Source organism: Salvelinus namaycush, chromosome 9, assembly GCF_016432855.1.
Source record: "Salvelinus namaycush isolate Seneca chromosome 9, SaNama_1.0, whole genome shotgun sequence".
Lineage (NCBI taxonomy): Eukaryota > Metazoa > Chordata > Actinopteri > Salmoniformes > Salmonidae > Salvelinus > Salvelinus namaycush.
In genome coordinates, this window is record NC_052315.1 from 47,429,943 (window position 1) to 47,457,928 (window position 27,986).

The window sequence follows — 27,986 nt, forward strand, 5'->3', positions numbered from 1 at the left end:
TGATGAAACAAAAATAGAACTGCTTGGCCATAATGACCATCGTCATGTTCGGAGGAAAAAGGGGGAGGCTTGCAAGCCGAAGAACACCATCCCAACCGTGAAGCACGGGGGTGGCAGCATCATGTTGTGGGAGTGCTTTGCTGCAGGAGGGACTGGTGCACTTCACAAAATAGATGGCATCATGAGCAAGGTAAATGCAAATGGGTCTTCCAAATGGACAATGACCCCAAGCATACTTCCAAAGTTGAGGCAAAATGGCTTAAGGACAACAAAGTCAAGGTATTGGAGTGGCTATCACAAAGCCCTGACCTCAAGCACATAGAAAATATGTGGGCAGAACTAAAAAAAGCATGTGTGAGCAAGGAGGCCTACAAACCTGACTCAGTTACACCAGCTCTATCAGGAGGAATGGCCCAAAATTCACCCAACTTATTGTGGGAAGCTTGTGGAAGGCTACCCAAAACATTTGACCCAAGTTAAACAATTTACAGGCAATGCCACGAAATACTAATTGAGTATGTAAACTTCTGACCCACTGGGAATGTGATGAAATAAATAAAAGCTGAAATAAATCATTCTCTCTACTATTATTCAGACATTTCACATTCTTAAAATAAAGTGGTGATCCTAACTGACCTAAAACAGGGAATGTTTACTAGGATTAGATGTCAGGAATTGTGAAAAACTGAGTTTAAATGTATTTGGCTAAGGTGTATGTAAACTTCCGACTTCAACTGTAGGTATGTAATGACACATTATATAAACTCTTTAGTGTTTTATTTACATTTTAGAGGTGATAAGTTGGACAGATCGGGTGAAGAATGCAGTTTCCCCCCTTTCCCTATCACACAGTAGGTTTCGCTTCCCCACCTTCCATTGTTAAAAAGACCTGACGGAGCTCATCGCCTTCTTCAATCATGCAGAGACGGGCAGCATGATGGTCTTGTCATTGATTGTGCTTTACAATGGTATTCATATTACAGTTGACCTGGAAGTATTACGTTTTTGGGACGCTAAAATAAAGGTCAATTGTACGTTACAGCGCAATGTACAGAAGTGCGTTTGCTTACAGTAGTGGTCGACCACAAAACAATAAATAGTTTTGTGAAACTATTCATGGTTGACCCTATACAGCCAATGGGTCAATCAGCTGCTGTCTTCTTTCATTGAAAAGCAAATCTATATAAAAAAAAAAAAATACTATAAGCATACTGTAAAATAACATTCTATAGGTTGAATGAGTAGTGTTTCCAGCTGACCCCATTCCTCACTTGAACCCCATGTAAAGTGATGTGCCCCACAATACATGTCTTCTTGTTTGTCTTCCTGCCAGCAGACTGTCTCTCCACCCTCAGCCTCTCTGATGGACTCTCTCTACCTTCCACCACCGTGCAACAAAAATACTCAAAATGTGAATCTGAAGGCTGGCACCCTGAGCTTCAGCTGGTGTGGCTGGACAGTAAAGGAGTCCATCTCAAATGTGAAAACTGTTCAAGGGTGTGTAGACTTTCACTAGGCACTGTAAACCCATTGATTCTTGAAGAAGATAAGTTATAAATGCATGTTGAGCTTAGTTGAACTGTTCTTCCCCATCAGAACCAAACATAAGCCTGTTTAACTGAAAACATGGTTAAAACTAGCATTTGTATATAATGGTTAGCCAGTCCTTGCATCCATAGCTCCTACATGTTTATGGTCAGTGTTATCTGGAATCCTTGGGACATCCCTACCCTAAATCATAACCCTAACCCTTTTAAAATGTCAACTTCAAATGGGGTAGGGAAGTCCAAAGGATTCTGAATAGCACGGACCATATGTTTATCACCTGAGAGCTTTAGCCATGAATACTGGGCAGGGGACACAAGACTGGTGTGAGAGACAGACAGTGGCCTGACCATAGAATTAGGATACTATTATAACATAGCCTGACAATAGATCACAGAGAATACTTTTTTTCAGAGGGAAAATGATCCGAGGCCTTTGTGGCCCATGGGCCGCCAGTTGCCCATCCTCGACCTAGAGTCCTGAAATTCTGTGCATCGGTCCCTGTTCTCACAAGGAACAAATGTACCTCAAGGACCCTCAAGGTCTGCCATGATGGATTTTCCGCCATTTTTAATTTTTGAAAAACACTTAAATGACATCTCTTCCGGAATCACAGGGCCGATCTGGATGAAACTTGACCAAGGTCTTTCAACGCAATATTTTCCATGCTAGTATGTCAATAAACAAACTGACTAATAAACATTCATGTGGGCGTGGTCTGGCACATAAATGAATACAAAATCAAACACAGATACTTGTATTGTAACCAAACTTGGTACAAGTTCCAAACCCTGTCAAGATTCAACACATGCAAGCACATTCAGATTGAACACACGGTGGCGCTACAAATAGGCACATCTCTTGATCTGTTTGACTCAGTTTTGAATTTAAAAACCTCTGGTTTTTGTGTTGATGTGCTTCCCATTTCAGGTCTGGATTGTGATTCCAAGGATTTGTGTGTGGAGTCAAAATTGTAGTAATTGTTGTAACTACTTTTTTTCTGTTATTCAAAAGATGCTGTTAGGAGAAACACTTTCACATTCAAGGCTACAAGATGGAGAAGTTGGTCATAAGGTGACTGCAGCTTGCACCAGACAGACGGAGGCAGGAAGGAGAGGACCGAACACAGCAAGGAAAGGGCTGATAAACCCAGAGAGACATACATACTAGAGGTCGACCGATTATGATTTAAGGCCGATGCCGATTATTGGAGGACCAAAAAAATCCGATACCGATTAAAATCGGCCGATTTTTTATATATACACATTTGTAATAACGACAATTACAACAATACTGAATGAACACTTATTTTTACTTAATATAATACATCAATAAAATCAATTTAGTCTCAAATAAATAATGAAACACGTTCAATTTGTTTTAAATAATGCAAAAACAAAGTGTTGGAGAAGTAAAAGTGCAATATGTGCCATGTAAGAAAGCTAACGTTTAAGTTCCTTGCTCAGAACATGAGAACATATGAAAGCTGGTGGTTCCTTTTAACATGAGTCTTCAATATTCCCAGGTAAGAAGTTTTATGTTGTAGTTATTATAGAACTATTTCTCTCTATTTCATATACCTTTGACTATTGGATGTTCTAATAGGTACTTTAGTATTGCCAGCCTAATCTCGGGAGTTTATAGGCTTGAAGTCATAAACAGCGCAATGCTTGAAGCAGAGCGAAGAGCTGCTGGCAAATACAGGAAAGTGCGGTTTGAATGAATGCTTACATTCATGCTTACATTACATTGCACAACCTTCAATGTTAAGTCATAATTTTGTACAATTCTGGCAAATTAATTACAGTATTTGTTAGGAAGAAATGGTCTTCACACAGTTCGCAATGAGCCAGGCGGCCCAAACTGCTGCATATACCCTGACTCTGCTTGCACAGAACGCAAGAGAAGTGACACAATTTCCCTAGTTAAAATAAATTAATGTTAGCAGGCAATATTAACTAAATATGCAGGATTAAAAATATATACTTGTGCATTGATTTTAAGAAAGGCATTGATGTTTATGGTTAGGAACACATTGGTGCAACGACAGTGCTTTTTTCCCCGCAAATGTGCTTGTTAAATCACCCGTTTGGCGAAGTAGGCTGTGATTCAATGATAAATTAACAGGCACCGCATCGACTATATGCAACGCAGGACAAGCTAGATAAACTAGTAATATCATCAACCATGTGTAGTTAACTAGTGATTATGTTTAAATAGATTTTTTTTATAAGATAAGTTTAATGCTAGCTAACATCTTACCTTGGCTCCTTACTGCACTCGCATAACAGGTATTCAGCCTGCCACGCAGTCTCCTCGTGGAGTGCAATAATCGGCCATAATCGGTGTCAAAAAATGCCGATTGTTATGAAAACTTGAAATCGGCCCTAAATAAAAATCGGTCGACCTCTAATACCTACATTTACAACGCATTCGGAAAGTATTCAGACCCCTTCCCTACATTTTGTTATGTTACAGCCTTATTCTGAAATGAATTAAATAAAAAAAATGTTCCTCATCAATACAAGGGGTGGAAGGTAGCCTAGTGGTTAGAGCACTGGGCCAGTAACCGAAAGGTTGCTAGATCGAATCCCCGAGCTGACAAGGTAAAAATCTGTTGTTGTACCCATGAACAAGGCAGTTAACCCACTGTTCTTAGGCCGTCATTGTAAATAAGTATTTTTTCTTAACTGACTTTCCTAGTTAAATAAAGGATACATTTAAAGATTTTTTAAATTCATCTACATACTAGACCCCATAATGACAAAGCGAAAACAGGTTACGAATTTATTGCTAATTTATAAAAAATAAAAAAAATAAAAACAGTAATACCTTAAAAACATACAGTTGAAGTCATAAGTTTACATGCACCTTAGCCAATTACATTTAAACTCAGTTTAACAATTCCTGACATTTAATCCTAGTAAAAATTCCCTGTCTTAGGTAGGATCACCACCTTATTTTAAGAATGTGAAATGTCAGAATAATAGTTGAGTGATTTATTTTGGCTTTTATTTATTTCATCACATTCCCAGTGGGTCAGAAGTTTAGTATTTGGTAGCATTGCATTTAAATTGTTTCACTTGGGTCAAATGTTTCAGGTTGCCTTCCACAAGCTTCCCACAATAAGTTAGGAGGAATGGGCCAAAATTCACCCGGCAGAGCTGGTGTAACTGAGTCAGGTTTGTAGGCCTCCTTGCTTTCACACGCTTTTTCAGTTCTGCTCACAAATCTTCTATAGGATTGAGGTCAGGGCTTTGTGATGGTCACTCCAATACCTTGACTTTGTTGTCCTTAAGCCATAACTTTGGAAGTATGCTTGGGGTCATTGTCCATTTGGAAGACCCATTTGCGACCAAGCTTTAACTTCCTGACTGATGTCTTGAGATGTTGCTTCAATATATCCACATCATTTTCCTTCCTGTACCAGGTCCTCCTGCAGCAAAGCACCCCAACAACATGATGCTGCCACACCGTGCTTCACGGTTGGGATGGTGTTCTTCGACTTGCAAGCATCCCCCTTTTTCCTCCAAACATAATGCTGGTCATTATGGCCAAACAATTCTATTTTTGTTTCATCAGACCAGAGGACATCTCTCCAAAAAGTACAATCTTTGTCCCCATGTGCAGTTGCAAACCGTAGTCTGGCTTTTTTATGGCGGTTTTGGAGCAGTGGCTTCTTCCTTGCTGAGCGGCCTTTCAGGTTATGTCGATATAGCACTCGTTTTACTGTGGATATAGATTGCACTTTTCACACCAAAGTACGTTCATCTCTAGGAGACATTACGTGTCTCCTTCCTGAGCACGGTCTGGTTGCGTGGTCCCATGGTGTTTATACTTGCGTACTATTGTTTGTACAGATGAACGTGGTACCTTCAGGCATTTGGAAATTGCTCCCAAGGATGAACCAGTTTGTTTTCTGAGGTATTGGCTGATTTCTTTTGATTTTCTCATGATGTCAAGAAAAGAGGCACTGAGTTTGAAGGTAGGCCTTGAAATACATCCACAGGTACACCTCCAATTGACTCAAATGGTGTCAATTAGCCTATCAGAAGCTTCTAAAGCCATGACATCATTTTCTGGAATGTTCCAAGCTGTTTAAAGGCACAGTCAACTTAGTGTACATAAACTTCTTACCCACTGGAAATGTGATTTTGTAAGTGAAATAATCTGTCTGTAAACAATTGTTGGAAAAAGTACTTGTATCATGCACAAAGTAGATGTCCTAACCGACTTGACAAAACTATAGTTTGTTAACAATACATTTGTGGAGTGGTTGAAAAACTAGTTTTAATGACTCCAACCTAAGTGTATGTAAACTTCCGACTTCAACAGTAGGTATTGAGACCCTTTCCATTGAACCTTTACTCAATACTTTGTTGAAGCACCGTTGGCAGCGATTACAGCCTCGACTCTCCTTGGGTATGACGCTACAAGCTTAGCACACCTGTATTTGGGGAGTTTCTCTTCTCTGCAGATCCTCTCAAGCTCGGTCAGGTTGAATGGGGAGCATTGCTGCACAGCTATTTTCAGGTCTCTTCAGAGATGTTTGATCAGGTTCAAGTCCGGGCTCTGGCTGGGCCACTCAATGACATTCAGAGACTTTTCCTGAAGCCACTCCTGTGTTGTCTTGGCTGTGTGCTTAGGGTTGTTGTCCTGTTGGAAGGTGAACCTTCGCCCCAATCCGAGGTCCTGAGCACTCTGGAGCAGGTTTTCATCAAGGATCTCTCTGTACTTTGCTCTGTTCATCTTTCCCTTGATCCTGACTAGTCTCCCAGTCCCTGCCACTGAAAAACATTCCCCCACAGCATGATGCTGCCATCACCTTGCTTCACCGTAGGGATGGTGCCAGGTTTCCTCCAGATGTTTCGCTTGGCATTCAGGCCAAAGACTTCAGTCTTGGTTTCATCAGACCAGAGAATCGTATTTCTCATGGTCTGAGAGTCTTTAGGTGACTTTTACTGAGGAATGGCTTCCATCTGTCTAATCTACCATGAAGGCCTGATTGGTGGAGTGCTGCAGAGATGGTTGTCCTTCTGGAAGTTCTCCCATATCTACAGAGGAACTCCGGAGCTCTGTCAGAGTGATTATCGGGTCCTTGGTCACCTCTCTGACCAAGGCCCTTCTCCCGATTGCCCGGTTTGGCCTGGCAGCCAGCTCTAGGAAGTGTCTTAGTGGTTACAAACTTCTTGCATTTAAGAATGATGGAGGCCAATATGTTTTTGAGGACGTTCAATGCTGCACACATTTTTTGGTACCTTTCCCCAGATCTGCGCCTCGACACAATCTTGTTTCTGAGCTCTACGGACAATTCCTTGGTTTTTGCTCTGATATGCACTGTCAACTGTGGGACCTTATATATATATATATATACACACACACACACACACACACACACACACACACACACACAGGTGTGTGCCTTTCCAAATCATGTTCAATCAATTGAATTTACCACAGGTGGACTCCAATCAAGTTGTAAAAACATCTCAAGGATGATCAATGGAAACAGGATGCACCGGAGCTCAATTTCAAGTCTCATAGTAAAGGGTCTGAATACTTATGTAAATTTGAGAGTAAAAAAAAAAAAGTTATACATTTGCAAACATTTCTGAGAACGGTTTAATCCATTTTATAATAAGGCTGTAATGTAACAAAATGTGGAAAAAGTGAAAGGGTCTGACTACTTTCTGAATGCACTGTACAAGACTAACTAGATAGCTGTTTGGCATCTGTGTTGGCTCTAAGATCACATTAACTAAGGCTTTCTCTGTGCTGTGGTTGTTACGAAAACCAGATTGGAATTTTTCTAAAATAAAGTTGGGACTTAAAAATAACAAATTTCTCCAGATTTTTTTTGCTTAACAATGGAAGGTTGGAAATTGGCTGAAAATTTGCTAAAATCAGAAGAATCTAGATTACTTTTTTCAGAAGGGGTTTCACCATAGCAGTTTTTAGTGCAGTGGGGAAAGTGCCTGTGAACAGTTAGAGATTAACAATAGCTTGCACTTCTTCAGATATGAAGAAGGTGGTGGGGATAGGATCAAGAAGGCAGGTAGAAGGCTTAAGTTGTGATATCACTTTCCGGTGCACGTCTGTGCCAACCAGAGAAAATAAATCCATAGTGCCTTTGCGTGGTAGCCTGGGACACATATCAAAATTCTCACCGGGTCTTGCTTGACTGATACCCAGCCTAATGTTAGTTATCTCTGTAATATGTCGCAAACTCATTACATTTAGATGTGGAGGAAAGTTCAAAGGTTTGCGGGGGTAGGATTTATCAAGCCATCAATGGTCGAGAAGAGCGCTCTCTGATTATTCTGATAGTGAGCAAGTTATAAAAATGAGCCCGTCTGGCATTTCTAAATTGCCTTGTTATATATGCCAAGTTGCCCATATTTTGCAATTAAAGTTATCAACTAAATCATCACAAGAGGAAGGCAGAATAGGTGATGGAGTATTGTCCATACACTCAAAATCTGTAGCAACTTCAGAGGTAAGATAGCATTTCTTAATAATGCGTTCAGTATTACCCTGTGCAATAAGCAACAAGGTAGTAAAAAATACACAGTGGTGATCAGATAAAGCAACATCAACAATAGAGGATATGTCAGCAGAAAGCCCTTTGGTAATAACCAGGTCCAGAGTATGGCTGCATTTATGGGTGGGCCTAGTAACATGTTGGATAAAGTCCATAGAGCTCAAAAGATTCAGAAATGAAATGGCTATGGAGTCAGTATCTTGGTCAACATGAATATTAAAAGCACCCAACAGTTATTTTATCATAGTTCTAAGACAATAGTTCAGTTAAATCAGTAAAGAAAAGTGGGGCAGTGTTTTGGCAGTGGTAGAAAAAGTACCCAACTGTCATACTTCAGTAAAAGTAATAGTAAATGACTCAAGTAAAAGTAACCCAGTAAAATACTACTTAAGTAAAAGTTTAAATGTATTTGGTTCAATATACTTAAGTACCAAAAGAAAATGTAATCGCTAAAATTTACATAAGTATCAAAAGTAAAAGTAAAAATAATTTCAAATTCCTTATATTAAGCAAACCAGACGGCACTAAACGTAATTTTTTTAAATTTGCGAAAAGCAAGGGCACACTCCAACATTCAGACATGATTTACAAACAAAGTATGTGTGTTTAACGAGTCCACCAGATCAGAGGCAGTAGGGATGACCAGGGATGTTCTGTTGATAAGTGCGTGAATTGGACCATTTTCCTGTGCTGCTAAGCACTCAAAATGTAACGAGTGCTTTGGGTGTCAAGGAAAATGTATGGAGTAAAAAACAATAGAGCATGATGCTCAAAAGATTCAAAGTCGCCAAACAAAATGGTCTTACAGCTGAGAGCATTAGAAAAAAATAGAGTCTGTCCCCCCCACCCATTTTCCCTTTTCTGATAGAGTATGAAAAGCTGTAGTCCGGGTGGGGGGGATGGGTTGGAATAACTTATTAACGTTACAACCATGTTTTCTAACAGTCTCTTATCTATCAGAATGGTAGGAGATGACAGTGTATACACTCACTAGAAGGCAAAGTTAAAAGGCACAAAAAATTAGGTTACTCACAATAACCATAGTGCCATTTCAACAGGAGTGGATATGCTTTCCAAGTTCTGTTGCTTATTCTGACAGGGCGAACTGGAGCACTTAATAGACTCTGTCCGTCAGTCTCAAAACAGTTTGCGATGTTGCTGGAAATAATCATGGAACCCCTGCGGTTAGGGCGAATCTTGTCAGTTTTTTAAAAAAAGTGCTTGTTGCTCCCACAGCAAATCAAAGTTGTCACAAAAATAAACATTCCTGTCATTACAAAGTTTCTTCATGTACTCGTTCAGGGCAAAGAGTCGGCTAAAAAGTTACGAACCCCTTCGGCAACACGGGAGGGGGCCAGAGATAATTATTATCTTCCCTGTGCTAGCGAGGGAGTTTCGAAAATGTTTCTCAGATCGCCTAGGAAAAAAGGTAGTTAAAACCGGTGTGAGTGACGATGGTGTCAATATTGGAGTAGTTGGCCAGAACCGTGGGCAGGAGGGAGTTGATGTCATGGACACAGGCTCCTGGGTGACAGTGGACCTTGGTCAGTCCACAGATCGTAAGCAGGCCAAAATCGCTCACCATCGAGCTGCCCACAATAATGGTGGTGATGGAATCTGATGGGGAAGCGATCTGCTGAACAGTGGTGGCTGTTAGGGAGGGTGCCACTGGGCAGCCGCCGGCTGTTAGTATACACCCAGGATCCGTGCAGACTCCTGGGGCTGGTAGGTCCGTCTCAAGAGGGGCAAAGCTGTTAGATAGATGGATCGGATCTTATCGGATAGATGAAAGTGTGGCCTCCCCAATCTTCTACGCCTTGCAAGTGTCCAGTCTCCCGTGGGCCGCAGAGTTGAGCTTTTACATCCGTCCGTTGGATTGGGACAGATCAACGTCGCCCGACTCAGCAACAGCTTTGCTATAGGGGGCATTTAAAACTGAGATTCGATTTGCCTGGGTTACAGAAAGGTAGGTGTACTTAGAAATCAGGTTATCCTTTTTCACAGCTGAGCTAACAGACAGAGGATCTCTTCCCTAAGCTGCTTGATGGTGGTGCATATAGGGCAGCACTCAAAATTGGCTAGGATTCTCCTCTATTCAATACTGGCCATGTAATTCTGACAAAGTTTTTTTTATTTTTTATATATATATATATATATATATTAGAACAGCCTAACTGACCAACTCAGTGGCCTTGTGGTTAGAGTGTCTGCCCTGAGATTGGAAGGTCGTGAGTCAGACTGTAAAAATGGGACATGACGCATCTCAGTTTAGCTCTCAGCATTAAGGAGAACGATTGGGGGTAACATCACATTGTAAAAAAAAAATACAAAAATCTGTCAATCAACTGGACCTTGATAAGCTGACTGGTGTGTTTGAGCAGGGTTGGATAGTAGCTCTCCAAATGGAGGGTTGACAGCCCACATGGTTTTGAATCAGTTGCCCATCAGTGTAGTATTTTAATTTGTGGGGGGTTAAGTGCCTTGCTCAAGGCCACAACAGCAGGAGACAAGTGACTTGAGCTGTCAGACAAGTAAAGAATCAGTCCTACTTGCCCAAAGGCTAAAAAAAAAGTGAATGTCAAGCCCTGGATAATGTCAGTGTTGCATTGATTGGTTAGTAGCTGGGAACATGCGGGGTCTGATACTTGTGAGATTTCTTTATGACAGTTTGCAAGTGGAACAGAATTGTTTGGTAAGCTACTCATAGGTGTGCTGCGAGCTACTGGTACTGTTGGAGACCCCTGCGCTAGGCTATTAATACAGCAGAGGAGATAAGATTCAAAGGAAAAGGTTGGTTAAAGTTCTACATGTACAGGTCTCAGATCAGTCGTGGGGTTAACTGAAAAGCTCATAGAATGGGCCCTTGACCATTTTAATAGTTTCGGAGAGGACAGCGATGAAATATTCATAATTCAAGGTGCCCATGCTATTATAAAATCATAAATGGAAAATTGAGGAATGCACACTTCTCATTGAAAAACACATGTACCACGAACTTCTCAGTATGTCAAGTAGGAAGGAGTTTGTAGAGTCTGAACCAGATGAGTCATTGGAATGTAACAGAGCTGAGCTAGCCTTGTGTGGTGCGGGTTCAGATCTACCTGGTCATGTTCTGAGGAAGGAAACCAAACGGAGGATAATAATAGTGGTCTAGTCCAATGTGGACCCCTACTCTTTCAACTCACATGATCCCAAATGTGTGTTTGCATGAGTCTTATGATAAGACTTCACATATTCTAAACAACTGCTGCTGAATAGTACATATGATGTTCAGCAAAAGTCATCTTTGTCACTGACGAGCTAGAAAAGACAGGCAATGTGTGATCATTCTGTGTGAGAAATCTCCTCATGTAGATCAACGTATTGGCAACACACACCAATGTCCCTCCCTGTGTTCTGTAATACATTGACATCCTGCCAGTTCAAACATGACACGTGTGTGTAGAGGAGGTCTGCTGCCCCAGGCATCCTTCCTTACCCCAAAATCCCTGCAGAGTAGTTCCTGGTTTTCCAAGGCGTGCCTGTGTAACCAACTCCACGGCACCCAGCGTCGTCCACTGCAGAGTTACTGCCAATACTCAATAAACTGCGGTTAAATCCGAAAGTGCTCGCTCGGTTGTCTCTTCTCCGTCTGTTCCCAAGTCCACATTCTCTCTCTCGTTCTCTCCAGCTACCGAACGCAGTGCCACCCACAACCCAAGGTCCACTACTACCCCTCCCCGCAGGATGTTGGTTGATATTTGCTTCCAATAAGTCGAATTTATGTTCTATTTCATTATCGCCTTTTGGATTGATCGTCCCTTGCATCCTCGTCTCACTGCTGCTCGTGACAGCGTCGGGGACTCCGTTCTGAATCACGTTTCCCGTGCCACAGTTCACGGATACCGTTGTACTAGGGCTCGTCTTGGTGGTGGGCGTGTTCCACACAGCAGAGCCGTGGTTGTTATGATTACTCAAACTCAAATTGCCCAGACCTTGTGTCGTTTCCCAAATATTCATCCACGCGCTATTGGCAGGGCCGAGCTGTTCTGGCTGGAACCAGGCGATTCTTGGATCCATGGAGTGGAGCACACGGGCGACGCAGCCGTGCACGACACGCTCGCTGCTGGCTAGGTGTGCGTAAGCTAGCTAACGATGCAGGAGGATTGACAACTTCTGCCGTACAGTTTATGCAAATCCAATCATGTAGATGTAAACAACCGTATGTATTAACGACACTAAATTCAGTTGTGAGAATACATTATCTAGACGTCGAATACTTACTAAGAACAAAACGTGACAGGCTATGTGCAGTTTTCTCCAGCGACTCCGTCAATGGCGGAGCTGATAACATTGCGCAAACTCCACTCTCGGGACAGTAGACTGGAGGTGGGCGGAGAGGGGTGTTTCCGAAGTCACCGAGCTTGACAAATTATATCACTGGCTGCTGGGAAACAATACATCTACTTAAAATATGAACAAAATAGACATACATTTATGTTTAATCTTATATTTGACGTTATTGAATATTTCCACAACTATTTATTGCTATCTGTTTTGGCTGTGCCAATAATGGCAATAACCATTTCATTTCTCCACTACTTGGAGTAGTTACCAAGCTTTAAAGCCATATTCGGACGGGATTCGTTTTACTGGGGTAACGTAATTATGTGCACAAGCACAAAACAGTACATCTGTAATTTTAGTGCCGTTCGAATCTGCCATGTCAGTAATTTTTACATGGTAGGAGAGTAACAATTCCAGACAGAATAACCTACTGTTTTTTTGGCAAACTCCAAAGTCCTCTGATAATACTAGTCCCGTGCGAATCGACATCCCTGAGAAATGTCTGAGTTTGACAGGTGTTGCTCGCGGTTTGAGTAAGAAAACAGTAACTGATTCGATAAATTAAACGAAGTGCTGCATATAGTCTATATATGAAGGGCCTATAGTACATGTATCAACTTTCACAGTGAATGCTTGTGTAAATACGTTTTGTGCGAATGATTTGAACATAGCCAAATGTATCATAAACAAATATTGCGTCTATTTAATGCAACCCTTGCTGTTAATAGATCGCAAACCAGCATACAACTGAGCTAAACGTTTGGAAATGACAAGTTCGCTATCTCATCCATAGCCTAAAAATGCATATCAAGTGCAAGTGCGCTGTTTGGCTCACATCTGAAGGCTGATGGAACCTCCAGGCTTCAGACAGAACTGTCAGTTTATTGAAAAAAAGAGAAAGAATTAGAGGTGGCAGTTTGGAAAAAAATTGTCCCGTCCGAATCGTGCTATGGAATAACGGACATTCCTGAGTTATAATTACATAACCAAAATGATTTAGTAATACTAGTCCCGTGCGAATAGGGCTTTAGACACAGATCAGATTACCTCCAGAAATCATAACCTTCACCGTGTGGTAGTAACATGCAAAATTATTTTAGATCAGTATCTATAGTGGTAACTTCCTCTCCAATGTGAGAGCTGCAAAGATAAATCTTCGATCGATTGGTAGAGTCTGAATTTATAGATATATATATATAGTGGAAATGAGCGAGTATTGGGTCCGTCCGTCACACTATGGTATCAAAGCAAATGTGAAGGTAGGCATAGTGATTGAGGCCAAAAGGTTGATCTGTAGAAAATAGGAAGAAGTGTAAGTTTATCAGTGTTACTGAGGTTTGAGAAGGTTTTGCCTGAAAATGGGGGCGACATGTAGCCTAGTGCGTTGGGCCTGTAACCGAAAGGTTGCCGGATCGAATCCCTGAGCTGACAAGGTAAAAATCTGACGTTCTGCCACCGTCATTGTAAAGAATGTGTTCTTAACTGACTTGCCTAGTTAAATAACAACCCTCATCGAATATTAAAAACAATATACAATAATGAGAAGTATCCACCAATCCAAAGAAAGGATAGGCGGGAGCTAGACAGCACACTTGCTCCTCACCGAGTAGGCGTTCCCTAACGGAAATATGAAAATATATGCTAGAACGCGCCAATAGGATCACGCTAGCTCGTGCTGGGCTCTGCCCACCTCCTTAATTGTTTTGCCCACTATGACTAATTTCTTCAAATTCGAAACGACGGGCTGTGGTCTATCTTGGTTTAGTTATAAAGATCTTAGGGAAAGTAGTGGGAGTGTTGAACGTAATGTGGGTGCGTTCTGCTATAGTTAGACGGTTTTGATTGAGCTTCTTTTTTCTTCTTCCGTTTCTTACCACGCACCTACCATAAATTGAGCTACGGTACCGCGACAGTTTGGACTTAAGTTTTTAAGCCAGAGGATGACTCTGAGTCCTATTTCACTTAGTTTTACACAAATAATTGTACATTTTCAGTTATAAAACTGGCAATTTTTTATTAAAACTATTGTTGATAGGTGTACTGTTGCTTCATGTGTTTTATGCGTGTGCTTACCGTGACTGTCACCCTGATATTAGCTACTTCCCATGCCGTTGCCAGACAGTAGGGCTTGTCAAGCAGGAGCGAAGGGCACTGTGTCCCGGTTTTGTTGCAGTGTTTTTGCTGTTCGTGCACTCCTCGTTGATAGTAGACTGTATTTATGTACAGTACCAGTCAAAAGTTTGGACATACCTACTCACTCATTTCTTTTTAGTATTTTCTACATTGTATAATAATAGTGAATACATCAAAACTATGCAATAACACATATGGAATCATGTAGTAACCAAAAAGGTGTTTAACAAATCGAAAAATATTTTATGTTCTTCAAAGTAGCCACCCTTTGCCTTGATGACAGCTTTGCACACTCGTGGCATTCTCTCAACCAGCTTCATGAGGAAATCACCAGGAATGCATTTCAATTAACAGGTGTGCCTTGTTAAAAGTTAATTTGTGGAATTTATTTCCTTCTTAATGCATTTGAGCCAATCAGTTGTGTAGTGACAAGATAAAGGGTGGTATACAGAAGATAGCCCTACTTTAACCTTTTCATATGTGAGTTCCAAATATCTTTAACGGTCACCCCAGCGTGAGTTGTTTTATGCACGTGATGTCAGAATGCAATCACTGTTCCAAACTGTGATTATTACGCAACAGGACAGTTAACACGCGCTGCCTGCTAATTATCTATAAGCTGTGTTTCAACTTGTCAATTTCAAAATATTTTCTAACCAGTTGTATTTTCTAACAACAGTTTGAATTAAGGTGTGTTCCGCCTCCTCATTAATTCACATAGAAGTAGCCCATTTCAGTGTTACGGACAATTTATGTTTGAGGCTTTTACTAAGCAGGACAAACTTCTCTCTTCGATGAGAGCCCACGCACTTCACCAATGTTTGCGCAGATCAAGTCTGCAGACATTTGCACAGTCTTGCACAAATTGGAAAATGTTCTGGCTGGCGCTCACATTGCCCTCCTTGTTGTTTTCCTTACAAATAATAACTTTGGATACGTGTGCGTTCCTATCACAGTAAGTTCCTTATTTTCTGTATATCGTGTTGTCATTTCTACTGTAGGCGTATACAGTATATATGTATGTAGCATAATGTATTTACAGTTTTATTCACATGTTTTCAAGTACTTGTGACAAATAATGCATCCTGATTATTGCATAGATTGTAATGGACACCTATGATGTGTGCAAAATACTTTTTTAGGTTGTACTGATTATAATGAGATAATGCTATGCTATTTGCCAGCTATGTGTGGTGCTATGTTTGTTGACATTATACAATCCATTCTGGGTGTCACGTAAACATCTGTCAGAGCAAAGATGTTATAATGAGTTGAAGGAATGGTTCACTCATCTTTCGGGTAAACTTCCAGAAGTGAATGAAGGGAAGTGAATGATCGTAGAAGACACACCCCATTCAACATGCATACTATAAGCAGACCAAACTCATCTTGTCTCCTCTTATCTTTGGTTGATGCGAAAAAACAAACATGGTGGCACACACAAACTACCCATCGTCGGATTACTTTCGATTTCTAGAAAGTGTTTTACTCAATTATTTACATCAATGGTGAGCTCACCCGTGATGTGATTAATTATAAATAGTAATTGCTATTAGCTAATTCATATTGTAGTTTCTGTCAGACGAAAGTTATGACCACTTGTTTCGTCAATTTTTTTCTCAGTTAGCGCTAGGACAAATGTAGCCTATATTTTCCAGGTTGGATGATTGTGTTATGCTGTAGCTATTTCCCTCAATGTCTGAACATTGCATCCAAAAATAAACTGGTCACATTCTGGACATAACTTTGTAAGGACTGTGTTTGTGCAAAATGTTTCTGTGAAAAAAGTGTGGCCAGCTCAAATGCTGATTGTTGCATCAACTGAAACTTGACATTCTAACCACACCGGTTTGAGCGTACGCTGCAGGGACCACTGTAGAATAATCTCACCCGTTTGTTGGTATGTGTGTGTCAAGGCATGAAGGTCAGTAAATGCGGAAAATGTCAAGAATTTTGCAAGTTTCTTCAAGTGCAGTCGCAAAAACCATCAAGCACTATGATGAAACTGGCTCTCGTGAGGACCACCACAGGAAAGGAACACCCAGAGTTACCTCTGTTGCAGAGGATACGGTCATTAGAGTTAACTACACCTCAGATTGCAGCCCAAATAAATGCTTCACAGAGTGCAAGTAACAGACGCATCTTAAAAGGACAACCGGTGCAGGCACTTAACTGAAAAATGTAAAGATCTCAGGTTTGTCCTAAATCTAAATGTATATTGTTTAATATGATACCATCTATCTTTTCATATTTGTGCCAATCTTTCTAAAACAGAAAATGGACACAATTCAACAGATATCAACGGGTAAGAATATGTAGGCTATAAGAATATGTTGAAGGCTAGCTGTATTGCATGCAGATATCTGAACTAGGGATGCACGATATATCGGTGGACATCTAGTTTAACGCCGATGTGCAAAACCCAGCATTCCTAAACTAGCCCACAATATCTGCTGTGTGGATCGAGCAATCAACAAGTCAAGCAGTCTTTTGAAAAAGGAACACATTTTCAGCGAGACAACTCAAAGGCAAAATCCATTAAAGCCAAGATAATGGAATTCATTGCCCTTGACAATCAACCGTTTTCTGTCGTGGGTGATGTTGGCTTTCACCGACTGGTCGAGCACAGGTACACACTACCAAGTGCGCTATTTTTCAGATGTTGCCCTACCGGAGTTACACAGTAATAGCTTCACAACATACATACTATGGAACGCCGTTTGGGTCTTTGCGTGTCAAAAAAGATACAGTACCACTGTCAAAGCTGTACAAAAAAAGTCTGAAACTGGCCAAACACTGGCCAAGAACTATGTGTTTACAATACCGCGTTGGTAATAAAGCATCAATTGTTCGACCGCAACTTCTGAGGTAGCTAGCTTTAGCTTGGTACCTAGCTAGTACCAATACAACCAGCCTGAAAACAATGACCAGTAGGAACTGCAGTCATTTTCATTATTCTTAGCAATGATTTCGGGAATCCTTGTAAGTATTAGCTAGGTTGCCACTTATTGTTCACCTATTGAAATTGAACTTCAGTTCATGAAAATAAAAAGCTAGCCAGCTACATAACCCTGTTGCCCAAATCTAACCCGAATAAGCAGCCAGCTAGCGTCATCTGGCTAGTGAGGCTCGACCGGACCGTGTTATGTGTTGTGAAGCTAGCCACAATAAAGATTAGGCACAATAGTGGAATTTGTGGTTTGCCTTCAAAATAAAAGTATGTCATTGACAGTGATGCAAATGAATACAAATTGTAGAATTATGCCATACTTTTATTTTAAAGGCTAACCGCAAAGTCCATTATTGTGGCTAATCCTTATTGTGGCTAGCTTCACATAGACGGGTCCGACCACCATTAATCAAATAAGAACTGTCTTGTAAATTAGGGCTATTTTAGATGATGACACCTAGCTATATAGTTAGCTATATTCATGTCCTGATTGATCAACAAGCTTATTTGACACACCAAATAGTGTTATTTGACACGTCCAATAGTGGTATAGTATATTTTTTGACATGCAAAGACCCAAACGGAATTCCATAGACATCCTGGTTGAGAATGAAACGACTGAACAAATGAACAACGAAACAGCACAGCAAGTAAGTGAAAGAAATAGGTTATGATTATGTTTTACTGGTAATGGGGACATAGGTAAATGCCAACAAAATAACTTTTTGGTGTGTGTGTGTGTGTGTGTAACCTTCATTTAACTAGGCAAGAACACATTTTTATTTACAATGATGGCCTACCCCAGACGACGCTGGGCCAATTGTGCGCCGCCCTATGGGACTTCTAATCACGGCCGGATGTGATACAGCCTGGATTCGAACCAGGGACTGTAGTAACGCCTCTTGCACTGAGATGCAGTGCCTTAGACCGCTGCGTCCATGTGGGTGTGTTAACTATTTAACTGTACTAGAATGCTTAAAATTTTAAATATCGGTTATCGGTATCGTTTTTTTGCCAAAAATGCTTACTTTTGTGTCTGTGTCTGCAGGTATACAGACAAGGAGGCATATACCTACACCTCTGATGAATATAACAGGAAACCTGCTCGATCACCATTCGCTGCAAAATCATTCAGACTATGGATACGGAGAACATCAACATGTCAGAGGATATACCCATTGGACTTGGGGCTCTGCTGGGAGTTTACCTCATATTTAGATTTTTTTTATTCTGCTTTGCTACTAAAATCATAACAAACACTGAGAACTAAAATATTGTGTTGTTGTTATTATTATGCATATTATTATGCATAATAATAACTGGGCTGGTGGGGTATTTAAAAAATTACTCCAAAATGTTCTTCAAAAGGTTCTTTGAGGATCCATTATAAAGGGTTCTTTGAAGAAAATATTAAAGCTGCATTATGTATTACTGTGTCCAATTGATTCTGGTTGGTTGTAATGTTTTTGAAAACTTTCGCTAAACAACTTTCTTTTGCTGATGTCCGATCCTGTCGGAAACTTTCATAATATATCAATCCTCTTGGGACACATCACCAATTAACATTGGCTGCAGTATTCCGAACTTTACTAGGTAGTCATGCAATAAACATTTAGGATAATTCCCCTTAAATTAATTCCCTTTAAGTGACACCAAATGCTGGTGACTGTAGAATTCCAATCTCCATTTTCTCCCAGAAGGTTGCGTAAGTTGGGTGTATTGGCAGCCTTAAAACAATGCTGCATGTATTTGCTTCCAGGAAGATCCTGGCAGCCTCACTCTCTTGTTTGTGTAAGAACTGTGGCTGTGGCTCCACTGGGAATCCCAGCCTAGGAATGGCCAAAGCCCCCGAAGTGAAAATGAGAACCTTCTCCAACGTTAAATGGTATGCGTTCCCCTCTGAAAAAAAGAAGGGGGGGGGGGACATTAAAGTCCATAAGTAACACTTATTGGAGAACACGATACTCTAAGTGAAAGTAGTTTGGGATGTAATTAATCTATTACGTTCTTAGGGGGCCCATGAAAGGACAAGGCTATAAAATGCTGTCCCACAGCTGTGAGAGTGATTAGGTGATACATTTTATTGACGTGGGCCGTTAATGATCATGGTTTTGCATCTAACCTTCCACCTCCAGCAGCCATTCCCTCCAGAAACATATGACTCTGCTCTCTATTGCTTTTTGATTGGTACCAGGTGGGGAGAGGTCTGCTTTGCAGAGAGAAGCTATGTCTTTGGCCAAAAGAGGTTTCTCAGCATAGATGAAAACCTCTCTGAAGAGGCTTGAGTGTCTATTCATGTAAGGCAGGAGCCCTAGACACTCCAGACCCTCTTTGAATCTATAAAGTAAAACAAGTCACATAATGAATTTGCCCTGAAGAATTTCACTCAGCTTATGAGATTCCTTAGATATATGGAAACTCACTGCTCAAGAGCATCCCGGAGCCTGCTTTCTAAGTAAAACTTTGTGGCTGACTCCACCAGGGCATCCCTCTCCTCCAATGTACAAATGTATCGCACTGAACCCAACATGACCAGTTGTTCGGAGGCCTCCATGACCGCTTCCTGTGGCTCGTCAACAGTTTGTGCAAACTGGATCTTAGATAGTTCAATAAAAGTGTTTTTGACAAATTAGCAAAACACTAAACTGATTATCACTACCCTTAAAAAGATTGACTGCCAACAAAAGGAAACCAAATCAATGTGGAAAAGTATTCATAAACAACTACAACCCTAATATTTTGTTTTACTGCAAATTAACGGTAACATAACATCCATCACAGTATTAAGTGACTTACCTTCTCCAACTTCTCTCTGAAGTCATATTCCACAATTTCTTTCAGTTCTGGCACAGGAGGTTGTAGGCCACACACCTGCCTGTATAGCCTCTATGAACAAAATTGTGGCTCTACACCCCATGTACCATACAGACAGCAATCATGCGGCCCACCTGCTTGTATACGCCATCATAGAGTGCTGTCACACAGAAGACAAACGGTAAATAAAGGACACATTACATAACATACAAAAATCACGTCTTACTCAAGTCCTACATATTGCCATAAACAAACGTGCCTTTGTTGGTGTAAAAGTGTAACTCACCTTGAGAGTTGCAAGAAAGGCATTTTTGCCAATCAGGTCCCTCAAATATTGCAGAGGAATGGATGGCACTCATTAGCAGCCAGAGAAATTCTCTTGAGGGACCACCCTCATCAGCTCATCAGATTGTGCTCTTGGGACCACTAGTCTCTGAGCCGTAGTGACATCTAAAAGGCAAATGTTCATAAAAAAATATGGTTTTGAATAAGGGCATACTGCTTACGAATGTAACAACAACAACAACAGTGGCAAATGAATCTATAGCACTAAAATATTCTTACTGCCTGCAGCAGTGAAGTGTTGGACTCCTGCTTTAAGAAAACTCACCCTAAATGTAACGGTTACATTTCGTCTTTGTGTTGTCCTGGAACGAGCAGGTCTACTCTGCGACTGCGCATTTCTGAAAATGTCAAACCTATCAAGAAAGTTAATATTATATTATGTGTTACATCAAGGACAAGTTCTTTTCCAGCTTTTCAGAGTGAAAATAAACTTTTGGGGAAAATGCAACTCTTCGGAATAGGCCTTTTTGAATTTGGCAAACTATCAAATACGATTGGTTTGTTTTTGATCATAAGGACTGCTCACACTGTCCATCACAACAGCGAATAACCATTAAGATCACACACGTCTTACCTGTGGACCATTTATGTAACGCTTATCAATATTTATTTTCTATAAGCTTGAGTGAGAAATACTATTGTACTGATGCGAGGTTACTTCTGTTCTATGTCTATTAATATAACTATAAGGACACAAGGCTAGACCCAGATGCAGACACAGGAGGCAGATGGTTAGAGTCCAAGATGTTTATTAACAATCCAAAAGGGGTAGGCAAGAGAATGGTCGTGGACAGGCAAAAGGTCAAAACCAGTTCAGAGTTCCAGAGGTAACGAATGGCAGGCAGGCTCGAGGTCAGGGCAGACAGAATTGTCAGGCAGGCGGGAATAGAGTCCAGAACAACAGGCAAAGGTCAAAACCGGGAGCACTAGTAAAAGAGAATAGAAAAACACGCTGGTTGACTTGAACAAACAAGTCGAACTGGCACAGAGAGACAGGAAACAGGGATAAATACACCAGGGAAAATAAGTGACACCTGGAGGGGGTGGAGACAAGGACAGGTGAAACAGATCAGGGTGTGACAATAACTTATGATAATTAACAATAGCACATATGTTAGTATTTGTTAACCTCTGTAATTGTTATTAAGAACAGTACTAATTACACCTACTGTACGCCAATGTCCAACCATACAAAAGTCTTCAACTTAATGCCACCAACAAGTGGATGACGGACCAAATACCATATGCCCATTTGGCTAACCATATTAATAAAAAGGTTTATATTAGACAATTACACAATTCTCTGATTGACGCAAAGTTCAGCTAAAAAGAAAAACATTACTTGGTTAGCTGTAGTCTACGCAGGTTTAACGGTAATGGCTTCACAGTCGTAGGCATTTTTGGTGGATTTTTCTGCAGAACGTTTTTGTGATGTCGGTACTATTGGATTGTTTAGCATTTTAAAAAAAATCTAGCTTTTTCCCCATGTAACGCTTTCAAAGCGTACAGAAGTGCGCTGGTTATCAAGGGGCAAAGAATTGACACCTTTTTTTTTTTTTAATTGAGAGACGAGGTTAAAGTTTTCTTTACTGACCATCATTTTCACTTGTCTGACCGCTTGCATGATGATGAGTTTCTCACACGGCCTATCTGGGTGACTGGCCTATCTGGGTGATGTTTTTTCTCACCTGAATGATCTGAATTTAGGATTACAGGGACTCTCCGCAACTATATTCAATGTGCGGGACAAAATTGAGGCTATGATTAAGAAACTGAAATTGCCCCTCGTCTTACCAGAAGTAGCGTCTCTGTTCTGCCGGTGCATGGAAAATCCCACCAGCTCTATATTGTCCGTATCTTCGTTCAGCCACGTCTCGGTGAAACATAAGATGTTACAGTTTTTAATGTCCCGTTAGTAGGATAATGTTAATCGTAGGTCATCAATTTTATTTTCCAATGATTGCACGTTAGTGAGAAAAATGGAAGGCTTTGTGAATGTTGACCTGTTTAAAGGTTTTGTTCATATCAACTACTGAGAGCGTTATCACACAGTCATCCAGAACAGCTGGTGCTCTCGTGCATGCTTCAGTGTTGCTTGCTTCGAAGTGAGCATAAAAGGCATTTAGCTCATCTGGTAGGCTCGCGTCACTGGGCAGCTCGCATCTGGGTTTCCCTTTGTAGTCTGTAATAGTTTTCAAGCCCTGCCACATCTGACGAGCGTCAGAGCCGGTGTAGTAGGATTCAATCGTAATCCTGTATTGACGCTTTGCTTGTTTGATGGTTCATCTGAGGGCATAGCGGGATTTCTTATAAGCGTCCGGATTAGTCTCCCACTCCTTGAAAGCGGCAGCTCTAGCCTTTAGCTCGATGGGGATGTTGCCTTTAATCCATGGCTTCTGGTTGGGGTATGTACGTACAGTCACTGTGGGGATGACATCATCGATACATTTATTGATGAAGCCGATGACTGAGGTGGTGTATTCCTCAATGCCATTGGATGAATCCCGGAACATATTCCAGTCTGTGCTAGCGAAACAGTCCTGTAGTGTAGCATCCGCGTCATCTGACCACTTCCGTATTGAGCGAGTCACTGGTACTTCCTGCTTTAGTTTTTGCTTGTAAGCAGGAATCAGGAGGATAGAATTATGGTCAGATTTGCCAAATGGAGGGCGGGGAAGAGCTTTGTATGCATCTCTATGTGTGGAGTAGTGGTCTAGGATTTTTCCCCCTGGTTGCACATGTGACATGCTGGTAAAAATTTGGTAAAACTGATTCACGTTTACCTGCATTAAAGTCCCCGGCCACTAGGAGCGCTGCTTCTGGGTGAGCATTTTCTTCTTTGCTTATGGCCTTATAGAGTTGGTTGAGAGCGTGCCAGCTTAGTGCCAGCTTCGTTTTGTGGTGGTAAATAGACGGCTACAAATAATACAGATGAGAACTCTCTTGGTAGATAGTGTGGTCTACAGCTTATCATAAGGTACTCTACCTCAGGCGAGCAAAACCTCAAGACTTATTTAATATTAGACTTCACGCACCAGTTGTTATTGACATAAAGACACACACCCCTGCCCCTCGTCTTACCAGAAGTAGCGTCTCTGTTCTGCCGGTGCATGGAAAATCCCACCAGCTCTATATTGTCCGTATCTTCGTTCAGCCACGTCTCGGTGAAACATAAGATGTTACAGTTTTTAATGTCCCGTTAGTAGGATAATGTTAATCGTAGGTCATCAATTTTATTTTCCAATGATTGCACGTTAGTGAGAAAAATGGAAGGCAGTGGTAGTTTACTCTTTCGCCTCCGGATTTTCAGAAGAATGCCCGATCTGCGGCCCCTTTTCCGGCGTCTTTTCTTCACGCAAAAGACGTGGATCTGGGCCTGTTCCAGTGAAAGCAGGATATCCTTCTCATCGGACTCGTTAAAGGAAAATGTTTCTTTCAGTCCGCTGTAAGTAATCGCTTTCTGATGTCCAGTAGTTATTTTCGGTCATAAGAGACGGTAGCAGCAACATTATGTACACAATAAGTTAAAAAACAAGTTACACAAAACGCAAAAGAAATAACAAAATAGCACAATTGGTTGGGAGAATGTAAAACGTCAGCCATGTTCTTCGGCGCCATTTTAACTTCTTCCTGCTGCCGCGGATATGGCTGGGACAATGCTGAGGGAAAAGGCAAAAAAAAACTATACAGACAATGCTTTCATCAAACAACACTGTTTCATGACACATCAGTGACATGGCAGGAGATTTTTTGAAACAATTACTCCTTTGCATATAAGCCATTGAATTATATGCGTTACAGCTGGATGAGTCAACAGACGTGGCGGGTCTGGCACAGCTCCTGGTACAGCATATGTCTGTTACGTTGATGGGGGGTCAATTAAGGAAGACATCCTCTTCTGCAAACCATTGGAAACCAGGACAACATGAGAGGATCTTTTTAAAGTACTAGACAGCTTTGCGACATTAAATGGACTTTGGTGGTCAAGATGTGTTGGTATCTGTACTGATGGCACAAAAGCCACGACAGGGAGACATAGTGGAGTGGTAACGCGCGTGCAAGCAGTTGTTCCCGACGCCACTTGGGTACACTGCAGCATCTACCTCTCTCGTGAACTCTCGTGTATTTTCTGCATTATGCAATGATATGGGCAACGACCATGTAACTCTTTTACAACATACAGAAGTGCACTGGTTATCTAGGGGCAAAGTATTGACATGTTTTTTTTTAAATTGAGAGACAAACTTAAAGTTTTCTTTACTGACCATCATTTTCACTTGTCTGACCGCTTGCATGATGATGAGTTTCTCACACGGCCTATCTGGGTGACTGGCCTATCTGGGTGATGTTTTTTCTCGCCTGAATGATCTGAATCTAGAATTACAGGGACTCTCCACAACTATATTCAATGTGCGGGACAAAATTGAGGCTATGATTAAGACATTTGAGCTCTTTTCTGTCTGCATTAACAAGGACAACACACAGGTCTTTCCATCATTGTATGATTTTTTGTGTGCAAATGAACTCAAGCGTACGGACAATGTCAAATGTGATATAGCGAATCACCTGAGTGAGCTGGGTGCGTAATTACACAGGTACTTTCTAGAAACGGACAACACAAACAACTGGATTCGTTATCCCTTTCATGCCCTGCCTCCAGTTGTCACGACTCCTACCGAAGGTGGCTCTCCTTCCTGTTCGGGTGGCACTCGGCGGTCGTCGTCACCGGCCTACTAGCTGCCACTGATCTTTTCCTCCCCCTCCTTGTCTGTTTATTAGTTACACCTGTTTTTAGTTAGGTTAATTAGTTGGGCTTTATTATCCAGCCGGCCCGCCTGCTGGGTGTGCGGGATTGTTTTATGTGTACTCGTGTACACGCCTGTAAGTCACGGTTGTTCGTGTACGTGAGTTATTTTAGGGACTGTTTAGTTCCCCTGTGTTTTGGGGCATTTGTTTTGAGTGGCGTCGTTTTCACCTGTGTGGTGAATAAAGAAGTAGTACTCTGAACTCTCTGTCTCCTGCGTCTGACTTCTTCCTCCACTCACCCCGGGCATTACACCAGTCCACTTACCAATATCTGAACAAGAGAGCCTCATTGACATTGTAACAAGCGGTTGTGTGAAAATGTAATGTAATCAGAAGCCACTGCAAGATTTCTGGATAAGGCTGCGCTCAGAGTTTCTTGCCTAGGCAAACAGAGCTGGGGGGTTATCTAAAGAAGAAGAGATCACTATTGGAATTTTAGCTGCCACCCTCGCCTTCCTCGCCATCCTCGTTGCATGGCGCTACGAAGGCCAGGTTAAGTAAGCGGGCGGTTACATGTCCCTCTCTATCGGAGAATACAGGTTTAACACTCATGTGTTATACAGTCACTAAGCCTGGCCACCTAACTTGACTCTTTCATCATTTAACAATAATTGTTTCCCTCTGCATTTTTAAAGAGCTGTATGAGTGATTAACACATTATCATCAATATGCTGTCTTTTGGCAGATTAATTTGAGTGATTGTCTTTTCAGGTGTCTTCCAGGGGCCCCTCCAGCAGTCAAATCAGGGGAACCCCAGTGCTATTCAAATGAACTGAAGAAAGAGTGTGATACTGTCAGCCGAGGAAGAGTAGGACCTGCAGGGAAGAGTGGTGTGCCAAGAGGTGAATATCTCATCCAATATATTTCTAACAAGGTAAATGTTGTCTAGGTCCTATTTAACCCTATGGTGTGTGTTTAACCTGCAACTGGAGGGGACAGTGTTCTCCTTAAGTTCAGGTGACCTTCAGCTCTATCAGTCAGGTTGCTTACTGTAGCAGTAGCACAATGTGTCTCCCCATCAAGCTGGGTTGTTACAGTATGATAGCTTCAACTCTGCACATTTACGACAGGCAAGTTTTAAAAACACTACTTCAAACGAATCATGGTCTAGATCAGTGGTTCCCCTTCAAACATTCAACCTCCAGCAACATACCCCCTCTAGCACCAGGGTCAGCGCACTCGCAAATGTTGTTTTTTGCCATCATTGTAAGCCTGCCACACACACACTATAGGATACATTTATTAAACATAAGAATGAGTGTGAGTTTTTGTCACAACCCGGCTCGTGGGAAGTGACAAAGTGCTCTTATAGGACCAAGGCACAAATAATAATAAATCATGTTGCTCTTTATTACATATAAAACCTTATTTGTTCATCAAAAATTGTGAATAACTCACCACAGGTTCATGAGAAGTGTGTGTTTGAAAGGATGAACATACAGTTGAGGTCAGGAAGTTTACATACACCTTAGCCAAATACATTTAAACTCAGTTTTCACAATTCCTGACATTTAATCCCAATAGAAAATTCCTGTTTTAGGTAAGTTAGGATCACCACTTTATTTTAAGAATGTGAAATGTCAGAATAATAGTAGCGAGAATGTAACGGCAGTCTATTTCGTCCTCCTCATCGGACGAGGAGAGGCGAGAAGGATCGGAGGCCCAATGTGCAGAGTGGTAAGTTTCCATGATATTTAATAGACACGAAAACAATACACGATACAAAACAACAAACGAACATACCGTAACAGTCCTGTGTGGCGAAACACTGACACAGGAACAAACACCCACAAACCAAACGTGAAACCCCAGCTGCCTAAGTATGATTCTCAATCAGGGACAACGATTGACAGCTGCCTCTGATTGAGAATCATACCAGGCCGAACACAAAATACCAACATAGAAAAACACACATAGACAACCCACCCCAACTCACGCCCTGACCATACTAAATAAATACAAAACAAGGGAAAACAGGTCAGGAACGTGACAGAACCCCCCCCTCAAGGTGCGAACTCCGGGCGCACCACCTAAAACTCTAGGGGAGGGTCTGGGTGGGCGTCTGTCCGTGGTGGCGGCTCTGGCGCGGGACGTGGACCCCACTTCAACCATGTTTTTGTCCGCCTCCTTAATCGCCCCCGTGGCCTCTTATGAGCGGCGATCCTCGCCGCCGACCTTGGCCTGGGGACCCTAGCCATGGGTCCCAAATGAACGGAGAATTCCGGCAGCGCCGGACAGGCGGGAGACTCCGGCAGCGCTGGAGTGAAGGACGCCTCCGGCAGCTCCAGAGTGAAGGGCGATTTTGGCATTGCCTGGCTGACTGCAGGCTCTGGCGGATCCTGGCTGGCTGGCGGCTCTGGCAGGTCCTGGCTGGCTGGCTCTGGCAGGTCCTGGCTGACTGACAGTTCCGGCAGGTCCTGGCTGGCTGGCTCTGGCAGGTCCTGGCTGGCTGACAGCTCTGGCAGATCCTGGCTGGCTGGCTCTGGCAGCTCCTGGCTGGCTGGCGGCTCTGGCAGCTCCTGGCTG

At 41.8% G+C, this 27,986-nt stretch overlaps 1 protein-coding gene across 1 annotated transcript in view; it reads right to left on the bottom strand.

Moving 5' to 3' along the window:
- Positions 1-12,395, bottom strand: part of LOC120054145 (terminal nucleotidyltransferase 4B-like) — a 54,342-nt gene extending 41,947 nt beyond the window's left edge. Inside the window, exon 1 of the mRNA XM_039001565.1 lies at positions 11,565-12,395. Coding sequence (XP_038857493.1) covers positions 11,565-12,145 — 581 coding nt within the window. The 5' untranslated portion in view covers positions 12,146-12,395. The remainder of the gene's footprint in view (positions 1-11,564) is intronic.
- Positions 12,396-27,986: the final 15,591 nt, after the last annotated feature.